The sequence below is a fragment of the Patiria miniata genome, unplaced genomic scaffold (genome assembly GCF_015706575.1).
Source record: "Patiria miniata isolate m_02_andy unplaced genomic scaffold, ASM1570657v1 HiC_scaffold_20, whole genome shotgun sequence".
Lineage (NCBI taxonomy): Eukaryota > Metazoa > Echinodermata > Asteroidea > Valvatida > Asterinidae > Patiria > Patiria miniata.
The window spans coordinates 26,997,348-27,015,026 of NW_024037059.1; the positions used below are offsets into that span (position 1 = coordinate 26,997,348).

A 17,679-nucleotide genomic window follows, 5' to 3' on the forward strand; every position below is an offset into this window, starting at 1 on the left:
AAAACAAAATGATCAAATTATCAGAAAATACCTTACTGGATTGCTAGGGAATGAGTCTAAAGCATTCTGTAAAATTGTGGCTCCTGGTGTGCTGACATTTTCAAGAAATATGGTATTTTTCCAACGCTGGTCGGCCCACCAGCGTTGGAGAAAACTTTTTCTTCTTCAAAAACTGCTCCTAATTTTTCATAATTAGTTATGCCGCGTTTCCTTTACAATTGATTACACACCTGTGAAGGGGTACAAGCCTGCTAGACTGATTCTCTGACCTTACAATTCCCCAAAGTCTATAAATTCTCTGTTTCATCTTTAGTGGGGTCAGGGAACCAGACTGCAAGAACATGAATGGTTTTCTTTGTTTTTCCAGCATCTACAAGCCCAAAACGTGAAACAAGTCACATACTAATCCTCCAAATCCATCTATTTCTGAAAATTGCAGCAAAAGCAAACGTTGTACATTCCCTTTAAATATCAAATGGTAACTGAAACGAAAAGTTAGTCCTTGAAATTACTACATAAAACTGTCAAACAATTTCATAATTTTAGCAATGGAAAATTGGGGACAAGGACCGAGGAATCAACCAGCAACTGAAGTGTTGAAAAAATGGGGAGGAGAGGGGTAGGGGCGTAGCCGAGGGGGGCCCTGGGGGCTCCCCAAGGTGCCCCCCCCCCCCCCAAAAAAAAAATTGCGGCTTGCCCAGGAAGTGTCTTTTTATAGTATCTTTTTGAGTAATTAAACAGAAAAGGAATGTAGATGACTATCTGTTTACTCGATTCTAATTCCCTTAACTGTACAGCTTGAGGAAATGTGAATAAATTGGTAAGGAAAAAAAAACACCAAAAGAGGCCCCCTCCCCCTCCTCTGTTTGTTGACTTAGCAGCACATTGAAACGTAATGCACATGCATCTCATGAGCACATAAATGAATATCCGTCCAAAATCCTATCAGTCAAGTCGCTAGACATGTCAAAGCCAGCAAACGATAACTAACATGAAACACTATAGGTCCATCACAAGCGGGCGCCAAAAGACAAAACACAACTGTCTACTGACTTTTCCTCAAGTCAACCCTCAACACAGCCTTGGTACTTCAGACAGATTACACATGGGCACAACTGCAAGATCAACATGGTGCTTAGCCTATTAACAATATTGGTTTTGGGGTTTTGGGGTGGTTTTTTTTTTGGCATTTTCCACCACTGGAGCCTGACATAGTGCACAGAGCCATAGGTTAACACAAGTAACATGTGTGGGTAACTCTTTGTCTGATTTAGGCCCTACTATGATAGCAGTAGTGGCAATTGTTGCAAGACTTAAAGCTATAGTCCATCATTTGCAGCCATCCGAAAAGTAACTGGCGTAATTATTGTTGAAAAACAAACTTGGTTAAAAGATAGTAAGGGAACTAAACTCCCTGTGAAATTATTCTTTCTGGGAAGCTGTCATTTTGAATTAATCAACGAAAGAAGGCATTTCCAACGGTGATTCTTAAGAAGCACCGTAGGAAAATTTAAATTAGTAGTTCGTTTTGTTATTCAGCGCAGCGCGCACAAGTATTGGAACGACGCACACGCGCGCGCGGTTGTTGTAATTCGTCGGATCAGTGCGCAACGTCGCGTATAGCTGCAATTCAAAACAATTCAAAACATGATTCAGTAACTTTTGATTTGAAATTGAGATCTTAGAATGCTGTTTTTCTCGGAATGTACAGCTGAAGCTTAGCTGAAACTTCATTAGGTTAGTTGCTCAGTATCCTTCATTAGATTTTGAACTCTTTTGTTGCTTCAAACGAACAAAATGCACAAATTATAAATGATGGACTGTAGCTTTAAGGCTTTTCTGAATTACTTGGCTACAGTTGAAAATTACACACGCGCCTATGACAGTGGCTGCAGCCTATGGCAGTGGCTGCAGTAATTCAGACGCAGTCTAACATCTGCCAGCAAATGGATACTCTGGCACCAACGAGGGTTCCTTTGGAAATCAACACTTCAGGGAACTATATAAAGATGGATGCAGCTAGCACCTTGGAGGCCATTACCTCGGACAGACTTGTCTGTGAGCAGCGACTTGTACCCCTCCGAGTTGGCAGGTTGGTCGGGTCTGTCAAAGACAGAAAAAAAGACAAGTGAAGCTAAATCCAGAATGAACATTTTCTCTAGGACAGTTCATGAGGATGCTTGCATGTCACAAAAGCATTTACAGCAAACTCCACCACGGTTGAAATGTGTTCACCTGTACAAACTACAAACGAACACTGTAGATACTTGCCGTGATATCAAAAATTGGCATGTGTCAACCGGTCTTCAAGGGGATTTTTGGAAGGGGCACGGAGTGAGAATTAAAAATAATGCTTCTAAAAGTGTTCCATATTATCAAGTCAGACAGGTGTAAGGGGATCACATTTACAAAAATTGCGCATTTTTCGCTTTTATTTCGGTTACACCCTTTACTCCTGCATTTTATTGATTAGGGCATTCTCTTCTTTTTATACACTTGGCCAAAGGTCAAAAGTACTATCAATGACTGCTGTTTTAAAACTGAACAACAATAACCATTATCAACAACATTTTGACCTAAGATAACCATCATCACAAACACTGTCACAGACGTCTCCTTACTAGATGGAACCATCCTTTTGAAACAGAACCCAAAAGTGCAACAATTAATCATCAAGGATCCTAACAACAAAACAGGCCTTTCAACACTATTGTCTCGCCTACCCGTGTTGAAATCAACATTGATTCAACATGGGAAGAACCAGCTTCAATCAAAATGGAAAGGCAAGGCATACCTTTCACTTTATACACTTGAACAGGGGTCAAGCATGGATTTTTGATTTTCTACCAAGGTAAAGCCTCTCAACTGATAATTCTTCTTGAGTAGAGTGTTGGACCCATGCAGAAGCCGTGTTGTACTCTTCCTAGCCAGAAATGGGTGGGGGTGTAAAAATCTCTGAGTTTGACCAGTGTCCAGCACAGAGATTTGGGATAGTGTGAAAGGGCACTGAGAAGTGGTTTCTTTAGCTTTGGTCAAGGCGTTCAACGATAGTGTCCGATGATGGATGGCCGGCATTACTGTAGACGCACGCTATGCACTCACACGAGAACTGTACGAAGCACGAACAGCGACCTCACGTGGCTTAGCTACAATATACAAATCAGTTGGTGTTGGTCAAACACCTTGGAACAACCGTTCTCCTTGGCTTATGTTTTTCTTTATTTTGTCACTGATTTTCCAGCGACGACCTCATATGCGAAAAAAGATGCGATTATTATTCATTACTTGGTCTTGGAGGCTCATATGTTACATGGACAGAGAGCTGGATAGTGTGGCTGCATTCTCCAACAAGTTTGGAGTCCGCAGACCAAACACAACTGAATATAAATCCAGCCACAAAATAACAAAAATTGCCCGAAAAAGACAGGCCAACGCGAACGTTACTCCTAGGCTTTGGACCAGCATGACCTGCTTTGCATATTGTAGCCTAGCCGCGTGAGGTCGCTGTTTGCACTTAGTACAGTATGTGTGAGAGCAAAGCGCGGCTACTGTTTAAATGTTAGCAGCCGACGATCCATCATCAGACACTATCGTTGAACGCCTTGACCAAGGCTATGTGGTCCCTAAATGTAGTCATGGTGCTTACTTGAAACAGTTCTCATTGTAAATGCTGTTCCAGATCCGCCAGGCTGACTCCCCTTTGTAGCCAGTATATCTCTCTGGGTTTAGGGTCATGTCTACGTACTGCATGCCAACCGACTGTTCATCTGTGGACACCAAGTGAACATCGAGAAAGTTAAATGCTTTTGTCCAGGAAATGCAAAATAAAGGACGAGTGTTGTAGTCAAGTCTGCATGCGTCAGCACAAGTCACTTGCAAGTCCAATCTCAAGTCAAGCTATTGAAAAGAGCTGTTTACAAAGGCATTCCTTTGGAAGTGTAATTTGCCCCTGTTTCGTGCTACCTGACTTGTGATCTGATGTTGTGATAGACTTGTGATTGACTTGTGAGTGACTTGTGATTGGCTTGTGATTGACTTGTGAGTGACTTGTGATTGGCTTGTGATTGACTTGTGAGTGACTTGTGATTGGCTTGTGGATGACTTGTGAGTGACTTGTGATTGGCTTGCGGTTGACTTGTGAGTGACTTGTGATTGGCTTGTGGGTGACTTGTAAGTGACTTGTGATTGGCTTGCGGTTGACTTGTGAGTGACTTGTGATTGGCTTGCGGTTGACTTGTAAGTGACTTGTGATTGGCTTGTGGTTGACTTGTGAGTGACTTGTGATTGGCTTGTGGTTGACTTGTGAGTGACCTGTGACTGGCTTCTGATTGACTTGTGATGGATTCGTAATGAACTTATAAATGACTTATGATGGCCCTATGATTGGCTTGTGATGGACTTGTGATGGACTTGTGATTAACAGGCAAGCCGCTTAGAGGACAATGTTTGTCCCCTGTTACTTGCTACCTTACTTGTGATTTGATGCTGTGATGGACTTGTGATTGCCTGTGATTGGTTTGTGATTGGTTTGTGATGGACTTGTGATCGACAGGCAAGCCGCTCAGCAGAAAATATTGCTTAGCAATTTATGCACTAAGCAGAACTCAGCTGGGAACCAGTCACAAGCAAAACACACTTTATGGCACTGTGGCTGGTAACCTGTATTTACTAAGCAAATATTTTCTGTGCTTAGCAGCAAATGCTGCAAAGCCAATTTATATATGCTCAGCAAAGCTGAGACCAGTCACAAGAAATATACATAACACAACCTTGTTTCCATGAGCACGATCTTGCTGCGCCATGTTGGTTCCCATCATGCATTGCGCGATCTAAAACCCCTGGAATTGTGTAGTTTAAATGTGGCACTATTTGGCATATTAAAATAAGGACAGCAGTCAATGTGTTTAACACTTGACGCAGTGCTTAAAATTTTGAAAAATTTTTTTGGTAGAATCAATCCTTTCAAGCATGAGATTTCAACCTCGCGTTATAGAGCAAGGATTTTATTAAATGTACATACCTCTGTCGTCCCTTTACAAGACAAGATACAGGGTTTTTGAGAGCAAAACACAAGATTTACAGAATCCATATCCTCATGCATTGCGCAGTCTTGAAAAAAAATGTCCGTACGTGACGTGACGTGCAGAAGATAACGCGAGCGCATATCGGGCGTGCAGTCTTCGAAATAGGCACACAGTAGGCTCTGAATAGTCAATAAGGGTTGTTGACGCATTTTACATGGCCAAGGGTTAGTGAGGGAACGCGCACGTGGCCAATGGAGTCGAGGCTGTACAAATAATAACATTTTGGCTGGTGCCAATTTTTACAGTTTTTTTTCTTTACTGTGACATACCATCTAGCTCACAGAAATCTGCAGAGTTGTCGTCGTGCTCCATCCACGTCTTGAAGGCAGCCTCGCTCTCCTTGCTGATGGTGGTGTCTAGGGCACTCAGACGGATTTCCTCATCGCTCCGCGAGTCACATGACCCATCAGCATTCCCCCCTGCTTCCGGCTCCTTTAAGTACTGCACAGGGTTTAGCCAATACCAGTAAAATAACATCTGAACACCAGTTTATAGAGGGTTGCAGAACATGTACTTTTATCCAAGGCAGCAAATATATAAGTTGGATTCATCTCCCCTTCTCAGCTAATGATAATTAAACAGCCTTAATTAAATGATCACACTTAATGGCATATAGGATCATTTGCTTATTCAAGCATTTTTGATCGTTTACAATAATAACATCACTCAAAATCCAAAGAAGAGTGTTGAAAACCTAACCTGTTGAAGTTTCACATTTCAAGAGCACAATTAAAACCATGCACAACCTTTTGATGACGAAATACGTTTTTATCGATTACACTCTATATTTCCAAAAATCAGTCCATTTACTGATCTTTGGAAATCACCTACATGTCTTGATTTCTTCTGAATGACAGAAAGCCAGACGGAATAATTTCACGGGGTGTCTATTACCAGTACAAACTTTAATCCAAGTCAGCTTTTTGATTTTGGGATAAATGCAAATGATTCTATATGCCTTTATACTCATACACTTGGCCTCATATTATTGTTGTTTGATGTTCAGTAATAAACAATTGACCCAATAATGAGTCTGGGTCTCTCTTGTCGGGAAACTGAGAGCCTCCATGATTCCTGAGTTTGCTATTTGATCCCAGGTCTGAGTTAGAAAAATCTGTCTAGAAACACTACACATGACCGACAACCAGTGATCCAGAAGGACAAGCCTAGACTTTCTTCACATATTCAAGAACTGCATGTGAGCCTTGGTACCAGATCTGAATAAGTTTCTTGGAAATGCCTCCTTTCTTAATATTTTTTTTGTAATTTTCATTGGTGCTATATGTCTACAGCAAATTCAACATCATAATACTTATTTGAAGCAAGATATGTGATATAGGGGAACCCCCTCCCCCCTTCTTTTGTGTTGGTCATTGTGTTCTCGGGATCTCAGGAATTGTTTTGAGATATCTAGGCGGATGTGTTTGGTAGCAACAGTCAAGAGTGTGTATACGGTATCGTGCACAGTACAATACATGTCACAAGAAAAAAACTGATTGAAACTATACCAATATATCAACAAAACCTAGTAAAGGGGCATAACGTATTGTAATCAAACACAGAAATCTGAGGACTACATGTAATTTTGGAAAAGCAAACATGGGACATACATGTACAGGTTCATGAAGTGTGGCATCTAAAGCACACTGTACTACGGTATCTACATGTTTCATTTCATTTTTTTATTTACATAATTCATTTCATTTAATTCAACTCCAAACATAAAGTTTTAGATTTTTTCTGAATCATTTTTTCACGACTTACCTTTTCTTTTCCATGAGATATTTCTTCTTTGTCTTTCAGACCACAGGGTACTTGGTCCTGTGGGAAAGATAAAAAGAAAAAAAAATCGTCAACTTAATAATCGATCAATCATAATTCTTTTAAAATATAGGGGGAAAATAGTTCAAAGCATATAATTGGATATATATATTTTAGACTGCACTTTAACTACATTTCCACAGAGTAGCAGTCCTCACAGAAACCTTCAACTCATGACTTTTATTGTCAAGTTATTGATTCTTAATCGTCAGATATGATTTTGCCAGTGAATATCTATGAGAAAGGGTTATTTGCATAAACTGATACCCTGTATGATACATCAGTAGGCTTAATTCCCATCATAAGAAAAATCGATATTTGCAAGTCTGACACGAATAAATACATTAGCTTTAATGGTTGTCCTAGGGTCATCTTTAGAGACACAGTAACAGCTTTCGTGAATACCACACAAAAAGCGTGCACGTTTGCCTGTATGTCAGCTAGTTTACAGCATATCCAATTGCATAGTCCCAGAAAATGTGTACATTTGTGTCTCTTTTTCTAACAGATAATCTCTGAAATACAGTGTCCACATCCCGAAGTTCACACAATCTTGTTCCATAGCTGTGGGGACCATACACCTGTTGAGCAATAGTTATTATGGGGACCAAAGACACTATGGGGACAGCAAAAGTCCCCACAAATAGGTCCTCATTTTCTTGACAACAGGAAATTTCCCCATAACGCGGCTTATGCTAGGGCACATTTCAAAGTTAAGTGTGCAACATATGTGCGCTGTCAAGCATTCGATACATGCACATTGCACATGTACACACACGTACACTCACTTAATAGGGCAAAGTGAAAAGGTAGGCCTACGTGCAGTTTCCACTACAACAAAATATTTACTGACCTGTACACGTAGAATCTAATTAAGGATTTAATTTTGCTAACAAAAAAACCCACTTGTATTCACAGATATTACTTTTCTAAAATATTACTAAAAAGACCCAATTTATTGTTCTTACTTTGTTAGAGATGCTAGAACACTCTCCAAGCTGACTGCATGGTGGTGTATCTTGGTTACCATAGCAACCAATTTGTTAATTGCAAAGACCATGTACATGTATGAAAGCAATTTAGAGCACTTCTGTTAAGTGAGCACTGCACCACTTACAGACAATAACATGTACATATATGTACATGTACATATACTTGTACGTCAATAAATAACGAGATTTACTTGAATTACTCCTGAGTGTAATATAAAATAAATAAATCGTGACCCAACAATTAGATATTTTTTTTGTAATGAATTTCAACAAGTGCATGCACGTGCCTGAAATAAACATTTTCGTCACTTCGTTTCACAACCACCCTTTCAAGCACACTCAAATGTACACGTACATGTTTGTATATTAAATACTGAATAGATAATAGAATATTGCTGGCAGGTTTTTAATCACTTCCAAAGAAAGATTCACCGCGCTGCACCACTGCATACATGTATCAGGGTATTAAATTCTGATGATCAATGCATGACTTCACATTCATTTAATCTCACAAGACGTGTATTAATTACACGGTCTTATTGTCAAGTGTCAACCTGTATGCTACTAACTGTCGTTAAATACTAAATGTACATGACATATGTTTTTTTCATCTTTCCTCATTACATTTCGGTTTACAGCAATATTTTGTACAAGTTTTAGGAAAATTCTCAGATGCAATGGTGTGAAAACTTCAGGGGAATTTTAAAATGGAAAACGTACAAAACAATGGACAAATTAATAGAAAGTTGATATTTTAAACAGTCCATAAATGTTTTATACATGGATGTAAACTCTAAAACAACAATGAAATATAAAAACACTCTTAGCAGTTTTAGCAAATCCCTATCATCTAAAATTGTTTTGACTGCGTTTATATTTTTATGCACATATAGTTCAGCTTCTAACATGTCTAATGATGAATCGATAATCTTCCAACTAAGAAGCTTACGTACATCTGGGCACGGGCAGACAGCACAGCTCTCTAGAGCACAGGACCCATCGTCGGGCCAGAAGGGACACGTCTTGTCAAGGTTCACCTGTAACAGTGGACAACAACAGACTGTCTGTGATACTCCAGGAAAAAGAAAGATTTGTTGAAAAGCAACAATTCAACATTTTTCTTCAACTCAACAAAAGGAGAGGAGAAACAATATTGTAGAGACTGGCATTTAATTCTGGTACAATTTTTTTATGTTTTAAATAATTTCCTGATGTTTTACTTTCATTTTTTATTTTAGTTATTTCAGATACATAAACAAATTATGCATAGATCTTTTGTTTTTCTACAGTGTTGTATACATTGAAAAATGTCAATTCTTTTTTCTGGTAATGCAATGCACTTCATTTTAAATTAACTTGATAAAAACAAATAATTAAAATGATACTACATCATATGTATGCATAATTTCAATAGATGCCATAGTTTTTTAAGGTGTTCTCTTCCCATCTATAGACAAATTTAGTGTCAGCCATTTTCTGAGGTGGCACTGCGGTGGTAAAGTTGGCTCACGTGAGTCGCACTCAGGTAGTACGCAGCCACTCCGGGCTCCTCAATCAATAGCGTTTACCAAAATGCATGCACACCTCGTCTTTAAGAATGCATGCGGCGGGCACGCAGACGTGGCACCATCTCAAAAATGGCTTCAAATTTTGTTTGGCGAATTACACTATATACATGTGGTATCAGTCTACATGCTGGGTTAAACTCATTATTACATTGCAGCCTGCAGCTCAGGTCTGTTCAATTCAGAATCTGGTCAACTGTAACATGGCAGACTATTAACTATTAACTATAATACATGTGTCCCATGATCTAATAATAGCATCTGCACATATGCTACATCTATGCTTTGAAATGATGACATGTACCTCGGAGCATCAAATAACATGAACCCATTAGTCAGTGAAGCACCCCAAAATGCCCTGCCTGTTACTCCCTGGACCGCCCAAAACCACTCTGCCTGTTACTCCCTGTACCGCCCAAAACCGCCCCAGCACTTGCAGGGTTTCATGGATTCATCAGGGAATAAATACAATGTAAAGGTCAGTTTACAAATAAACAACTTTGTCACACAGCAATGTTGCATGTTTTTATTAATATGCAAGAATCAATGAGCAAAAATGGCGCGCAACTTTGTTGCTTAAATGTAAACGCAGAGTTGATATGTGTGTGTTTATAAAAGTGCTCAACTTGCTGACTACATGTATGTCATGTGACAAAGTCACGTACGTGTACAGCTGTTGATGGCTTAACACCAGCCATAGTTTGTTTTGGCAGACACTTCAGAAAGATCATTAGTTACGTGTCTTTGTACACGTATAATAGAGTTCCTTTTGTAAATTGTGGTGAATTCAATAGTACTATTTTTTCCCTCTCTGCAGATAACCAAATCAACACCAAAGCTGTCGTCATAAATATACATTCATGTACACGCACTGCACTTTTTCTTTCCATATGGTAGCACTAGCAGGCACAGTTAGCATTAATGTTGAAAGGAATACAGAAACGAATGAGAAATAAGTCAACTAAATTGAATGAGAAAACTCCAGGAATACTGATTCCACTTTGTCATATACTTTTGTCTAATTCCAAAATCTTTGGGAAACATATGGTGCATGTACACATACATTTTGTACATTGTGGAACATCGCAGCTGAAATCTGAGCGCCTTCACCGTATAATGCCTGCATGCCACGCTACAAACTGTATACTATTCATCTGGCCTTCACCTACCTTCAATGAAAAATGGGATATACTTCTAGTTCAGGGCAACTGAATCTTGAGCAAATACATTTTTCTTACCTTGAAGAATTTGAAGAAGTTTCGGGTCAGGAGGGTTCGCAGTCTCTCGTAGATTTTGAGGTTATTGAAGTCGGCGACTGATTCCACTTTACAATTGCAATCATCCACTTGGCCATCCAGCTGTAGAAAAAACAAATTATACAAATAACATGGTGCTTATAGCGCATTATACAAAAGGTCTCTAAGCATTTCACAATTATTACCCCTTTTCGTCAGGCCATGAGACCAGTTTTTGCAGCTCGAGATCAGCGCATTCTGAGAGGCAATTGTAGTAAAGTGTCTTGCCCAAGAACACATAAAGCACCTCCCCGTCAGGGTTCGAACCCACGTGCCACGGCACGCGAGTCAAAACACCGTAAGCATTGGACCACAGAGCTCAAATTAACTAGCAGATCAACACTGACATCCATAACTTAACACTGTTATCTTCTTTTCAGATCCAGTTGTAATGAAACAAGTCAGCAAAAACTTCAAACGGGGAAAAAAATGGAATTCATTTTTCACACATCAAATAGCAAAATCTGTACACTGTACACTGTAGGACCTGCACATGTGTACGTGTTCATCTTTTCAAAACTTGGACGAAAAATACCAGAGAACAAAAGAGAACAATATTGTCCACGATTCCCAGCATACGTCCGCGGTTGGGGTCATGTACAAAACCAACTGTAACTGTGGGGACTACACACATGTTGTCCCATGGTATTATGGGGACCGAAGATGCTATGGGGACAGGAGAAAGTCCCCATAACTTTGTTCTAATTTCCCGCCCTTGTCAGCAGGGTGGATCCAGGTTTAGCTCATGAGGTGGGTTAAACTGTCAAGAGGGGGGTTCAGCAGGCACATTTTGATTTTTTAAGGGGGGTCAAGGTGGGGTGTTAACCCCCCCCCCCCCCCAGGGCTCGATTTACAAAAAAAAAGTGGCATGCACTGGTGCAAGTAGACCAAAAAACCTACATGCACCAAGAAAAACCCACATGCACCATAACTGACTTACACTGTGTACACCTGTCTGCTTCTCTGAAGGCATTCTTTCTCTTTGATTTATCGAACTTTCTACAGACAGTACAGTACAAACATGTAGCCTTTTTTACTCAATCATGCTCAAGCCTAGACCCGTGAACGTGGCGTTGTAAACAACGCCACGCTGTTGTGGCATTTCGAACATGGCGAAATTGATCCCCCATACATAATTTCGTACATATGTTGAGTACTTACATAGAAATCTAAATTTGCCTTCCCGTGAGTTCAGGATTGTCATTTCGACGAAATTTGCCGTCGATGAAGACCCATACGAACGTGTTGAAATTAGATTTTAACCCGACAAGTGACACAAGTACCCAGGGTCATTTGCGTGCAAAGTTATCGAAGCCCTCCGAGCTACCCATCTGCTTCATGTGGCGCATATGATAGGCGGCGTCCGATTGGCTAATAACGAGACCACGTGATAAACGCAGCTAATAATTTGGAATCACACTTATGATTCGGACATAAGGAATGCCCGGAGCGTCAGTGTGATACCAACTTATCCGCAGCATATATCACGTGGTAAATCACATGCATGATCGGAGGACTGGTTGCAGGACGTCGAGATCTTGCCAACTCTGAATCTGCAGAGAGGAATAATTTATGGATATATAAAAGAAATAACACGTTTGTACACTATCTGGTCAAGTATTCAACAAACTTTATTCTTATTCTCACTCATTTGTAAATATATGCATGAAATGAGTATTTTGGTGGCTAAAAAAGTTACATGCACGTCGTGCATGCTCAGTAAAAAAGCTACGTGCACAAGCAAAAATCTACATGCACTGGTGCATGCGTGCACCGGGTAAATCGAGCCCTGCCTCTCCCCCCCCCCCCCCCCCCCAACATCTTCCTAATAGATCCGCCTCTGGTAAGTGTGTGTAGCTGTCTGTGATGTGTACAAAGACAAGCTGTATTTTATCCATTTTATGCACCGGTACATCTACATGTACAGTTTCTGAAACACTTTCGTGCCTATGAATTCAAAATATCAAAGTGATCAATCTTGGTAATTCATACTGCCTGTGTAAATCATATGACAAACCCAAATGCATTCAAAAGGCAAGGTCAACCTGTACAATGTGTACCAATGTTCAGTGTTGAAGGTCACATAGAATTTTGTTCTGAGTACGGCCATGTCCGAAACAGGCTTCCAAATTTATGCTTCAGCTACCAGTTCGGACATTTGTTTCATGTCAATTGCATACACATACATGTACATGTATACCGGTAGATTCAATTGATGAGATTGTCAATTTTAAAAAGAATTCTCACAATTGGATGAAAGGTCTGAAAGATGCATTTCTTTCTATACTGATAATGTCTTTCTCTAAGATTAAAAAAGTCTGACTTCAGACAAAAGTCCAGGCCTGCAATTGTTAAAAGATCTAGATAATAGCTGTAGACAACATAATCGGACATGGTCTAACTTAAAAATCCCAAAGGGCTCCCTTTTCCGAATTGTGATATTTTTGGTCGAAGGACAGGCTGTAGAAACCAGATAGATGGTAAAACTAATAGGGGCCTATACATGTACATGTATTCAATTTTATTTCAAAAAGAAAGAGCTACCATGCAGACCAAACAGATAAATTGACAATTTGTCAAGTACAATGCATGAAAGCTTTCACTTTGGGCAAACTGAATTCATCAATAAAATGTCGAACAGATGTTTTTGACAAGCGGCTCCAAATAAAAACCCTACATCAACCAATCAAATTCTGCCAAGTAGAACTGTCAACTTTATATCAATATTCCACTAAAAATAAAAAGACAAGTAAATATCGTCTGCTGTAAAAAGACAAATCCTTGAGAAGTTATCAATGTTGATTAATTTCTGCGAATCACAAATGAAATGGTGCAACAAAGCCCCTCTCTTAAAATGTATTTTGCACTGTTCAAGCAATCTTAAATCTACACGTACGTGTTCAATCTACACATAGGACAGGACAGTGTCAAATTTTGATAATCATAAATAAATGAATAGAATCATCATCAGTGTCCAATCACATTCGTCCACGTTTCCCTAGGAAAACCAGTTTCAGTTTGTACTCAATCAATACTACACAGGTTGAGTCAAAAAAATTGAAACCCATATGTCGGGACCATTTTTTTTGGTGAAGTTCTGCATAGCATTTCCAGGATATGAAGCCCAATTCATAAGCTTTCTTTTAGTACAAGAATCATTCAAATCACTCATGTACTTTTTCACGTTACGGAATTTTAAACACAAACACCATTTTGAAGTTCTGTCCACGGATCACAAAAAAAGGTAAGTGTTCTTTCAGCAAAACGAAAACAATTCACATGGGGATGTGTGTCAATTGTTTTCGTTTAGCCATGTTATCTGAAAGAACACTTACCTTTTTATAAGATTTGAGGCTTTGCATGGTGGAGTATCGGTATCGTTTCGGTTTGCGGTAACACCATGTGGTAATAACTACATGTACCATGACTACTGCTTAGAAGATATTTAGTTCTGAAAAGAACTTGTCCGCCTTGTTATCAACTTTCGCTAAGTAGTTTTTGTTCTGATAAGAACAGTCCTGCTTTAAGTTCTAACAGGACTTGTCTTTGGTCTCAACATTTTGACTAGCCTGCTCTAGTCATCGTCAGGAGACCTTTTTTGTGATCGGTGGACAGAAGTTTAAAACGGTGTTTGTGTTTAAAATTCCGTAACGTGAAAAGTACATGAGTGATTTGAATGATTCTTGTACTAAATAAAAGAAAGCTTACGAATTGGGCTTTCATATCCTAGATATTGAAAGTGCTGCATGCAGAACTTCACTTTAAAAAATGGTCCTGACATTTGGGTTTCGTTTTTTTTACTCACCCTGTGTGACACGGGGGTTCAAGCAATTAACCTGTAGCCAAAAACATGTAATGATAATGAAATCTGCCTTTTCTCAGAAAGTTTTACCATAATATAATTTTGACCTTACCTAATTAATATGCTCAGCTTACATGTAGATGTACATGTTCTAACAGAATCAATGTTAAATCTAGTTCTCATTAAACATGTGAATGATATTTATCAATTGAGAAGGGATGTTTGGTTTTGTGTTTTGCTTTGATTACAGGTGGATTGGCATAATGTTAATCACAAAGTCTGCAAAAGGTGGAACGATAGATTCTATGAAATTGTTGCAGGCTGCAATACAAATGCACTAAATGTACGCCTGTATGAAAGAAAGAAAGAAAAGTAGTTTTTGTAGTGGTGGGATTAAAATCTGGATATTTTAAAATTCGGTTTGAATTCCACAATTCAGTTTGGATTTTGGAAACCAGATATATTTGAAAACTAAGTAAAAAAAAAATTACGCATGGGCAATTCCATGAAGAATTGGACAAATTATTAAAAAAATGAAATTTGTTATATCTTTAGAACTACAAGTTTCACAACAACACGTGTGGCATCAAATTAAAGGGGACAACAAGATCTTTAATTTTAGTGGTGTGACAGTGAGATGGAAGTACGGTACATGCAGTTTACATGTAGCATGATTTAGGGTCCAAAAACGGGGGGGGGGGGGGGTTGCTAAAATCTTTGATTTTTGTACTCATTTTGGCACCTGGTTTTAACTTGCAAATTGTAGGTGTTATTGTGAGTTTTTGCTTTTAAGGCATAGGGAAAGGTTCAAATTCTATGCCAAAGGAGCTGTTTTGTTTTATTATTAGTTTCTTACATACATAGTGTGCATGTTTAAACCGGTACTAAAGATGGGAGGACAAACTGTAACTGGTCATAGTTTGTGCCATAGTCTCTGCCCATTGGACTGGGTAAAACACTTAAATATGGGCAAATTAGTGACATAGGCCTATATAAAGGGTTTTAACAGGTCAAAACGCAAATGATATTAGTCCCTAATGGGCAGAAAATGTGTACAAATCACATTGGTACTCTGTTACTTGCTACAGACAGACATGACAGAAAGCCAAAATTTTGGACAGTAAAATTACAATGTACTTTTTCCCTTTGTCTGCAAAATCTTGCAATGACCTGTCGAGCTACAATTGACCATAGAATCATCCCACTTGACAAGTCAAAAGCTCTTTAAAGATTGAACATACTGTTCATGATCAAAGGCGTCAATCCCTTTTCAAAAGTGGGGGGGGGGGGCATACCTTGATCAGAACTAATGTGAGCGCGAAGCACGAAACCCTAATGGCGTGCCGGGATCCCGAAAATAATTGTATTCTACAATTTCTGACCACTTTACACATTTTTTCAGCAAAGATTATCATTTGAACATTATTTTTGAGTTTGGAGTCATTGAATTGGTTATTCTGAGCTATAGAATCTTATGTAGGCTACAATTTTTATTCGTGGACAAAAAAAGAGGGAGGGAACAAACGATATGATATCCGCCCCCCCCCCCCCCCACTTTAAAAAGTCAACATACATGTAGTGTCAACACACACAGAAGCGTCAACACAGCATCAACACACACAGAACTTCAGAAGCATCAACACAGCGTCAACAATCCAAATCGCATTTAAATTGACAAAAGCAGTGTTCAAACTGTGCACTATGGGCAAAAACGAAATTTTGGCATAAAATCAATAGGTTAAATGTCTGAAAATTGCAATTTTCAGTTCAAGAAAATTGGCTCTCGAGCTCTCCGTGCAGCTCCGAATTCGGCAGCCATGTTGCCTCAGGGGCAGCGCTGTGTTGACGCTGTGTTGACGCTTAATAGTACGACCTGTTGTGACTTCATACATGTATTCACTGGATGGGAAGCAGACCATTTTACAATTTCGCACTTTATTTCCCTTTAAAAAAAAAATCCTCCAGAGCCACAAATCACAAAAAAAAAATGTACTACTCTGTAATTACATGTTGGCATGGTTGGAGTCAATTTAAAAATAAAAAAAAAGAACAATATTCTTTTACTGAAACTGAAAGCAAGCCGCTAAAAACTGGCGATCGTGTAGTGTACAAGGCCCATGTTTAGTTTCGATCAAATTACAGTCAAGGGTGTTTTTATTACTCAAAAATTACCCTTTCAACAAAAAACAGACTTCTCTTACATGTAGTATTAAAAATGGCAATCGTGTTGTGTAGGACCCCTGTTTTGCTCAAATTAGAGTCAAAAATGTTTTTTTATTGCTCAAAAATCACCTTTACAATCAAAAGCAGACTTTTTCTCAATTCTAATGACGCCCGTTTTGCAATTTTGAACAGATTCTTGGGTAGAAATCACGATTTTCCTGCGTGGTTTGTGCGTTGCGATTCAGCGAGCCGTGCATGCTCACGGTACATCACGCGGTGATCGCCATCTTTATTTTCGGGTCGAGTGTTGTCGCCGCGCTGTCATCGTCATTTTAGCCCAAAATTTCCCTAAAACAATCAACCCCCTGCCCTCTAATGACATTAACATACCTGTTTATAGCCCCATAAATGTGGCCAATTTACTGGACTACCTCCATAAATAAAGGCCACACTTCCACCATTGTACAAAAACATGTCATACTTTGTCAAATTTTAATTTTCACATTTAGGTTTAGTTTGTAGTTTATTTTTGCTTAAATTAGAAGCACACTCACCCTCTTTATAGGCTAATCAGAAAATTGCAAACGTGTGCAAACGAATCTGGAAATTTCACAAAAAACAGACATCTAAAAAAGGCAGCACTTTCTGATTATCATTAAGCAATGAGCTTGACATGCCTAATAATAGTGACACCTTTTTTTTGTAATTTTTGAACAGTTTCTTGGGTAGAAATTACAATTTTCCTACGCAGATTACAGTTGGTGCCTTGCGATTCAGCGCGCTTTGCGCATGCACGGTACACCCCGCGATGATCGCCATCTTTATTTTCGTGTTGCGTTTTGTCGTTGTCATCATCATTTTACTTTTTAGTCTAGTTTTTAATTTACCCCCAAATTTCCCTAAAAAATTCAAAACCCTGCCCTTTAAATCTATGACATACCTGTCGCTAACTAGTTT

At 39.1% G+C, this 17,679-nt stretch overlaps 1 protein-coding gene across 1 annotated transcript in view; it reads right to left on the reverse strand.

Moving 5' to 3' along the window:
- LOC119728575 (ERO1-like protein beta) overlaps nt 1–17,679 on the reverse strand; it is a 30,327-nt gene that overhangs the window by 12,263 nt on the left and 385 nt on the right. Inside the window, exons 2-7 of the mRNA XM_038200865.1 lie at nt 10,701–10,820; nt 8,851–8,934; nt 6,849–6,905; nt 5,354–5,525; nt 3,647–3,767; nt 2,042–2,103 (exon numbers count right to left, since the gene is read on the reverse strand). Of these exons, the coding sequence (XP_038056793.1) occupies nt 2,042–2,103; nt 3,647–3,767; nt 5,354–5,525; nt 6,849–6,905; nt 8,851–8,934; nt 10,701–10,820 (616 nt within the window). The remainder of the gene's footprint in view (nt 1–2,041; nt 2,104–3,646; nt 3,768–5,353; nt 5,526–6,848; nt 6,906–8,850; nt 8,935–10,700; nt 10,821–17,679) is intronic.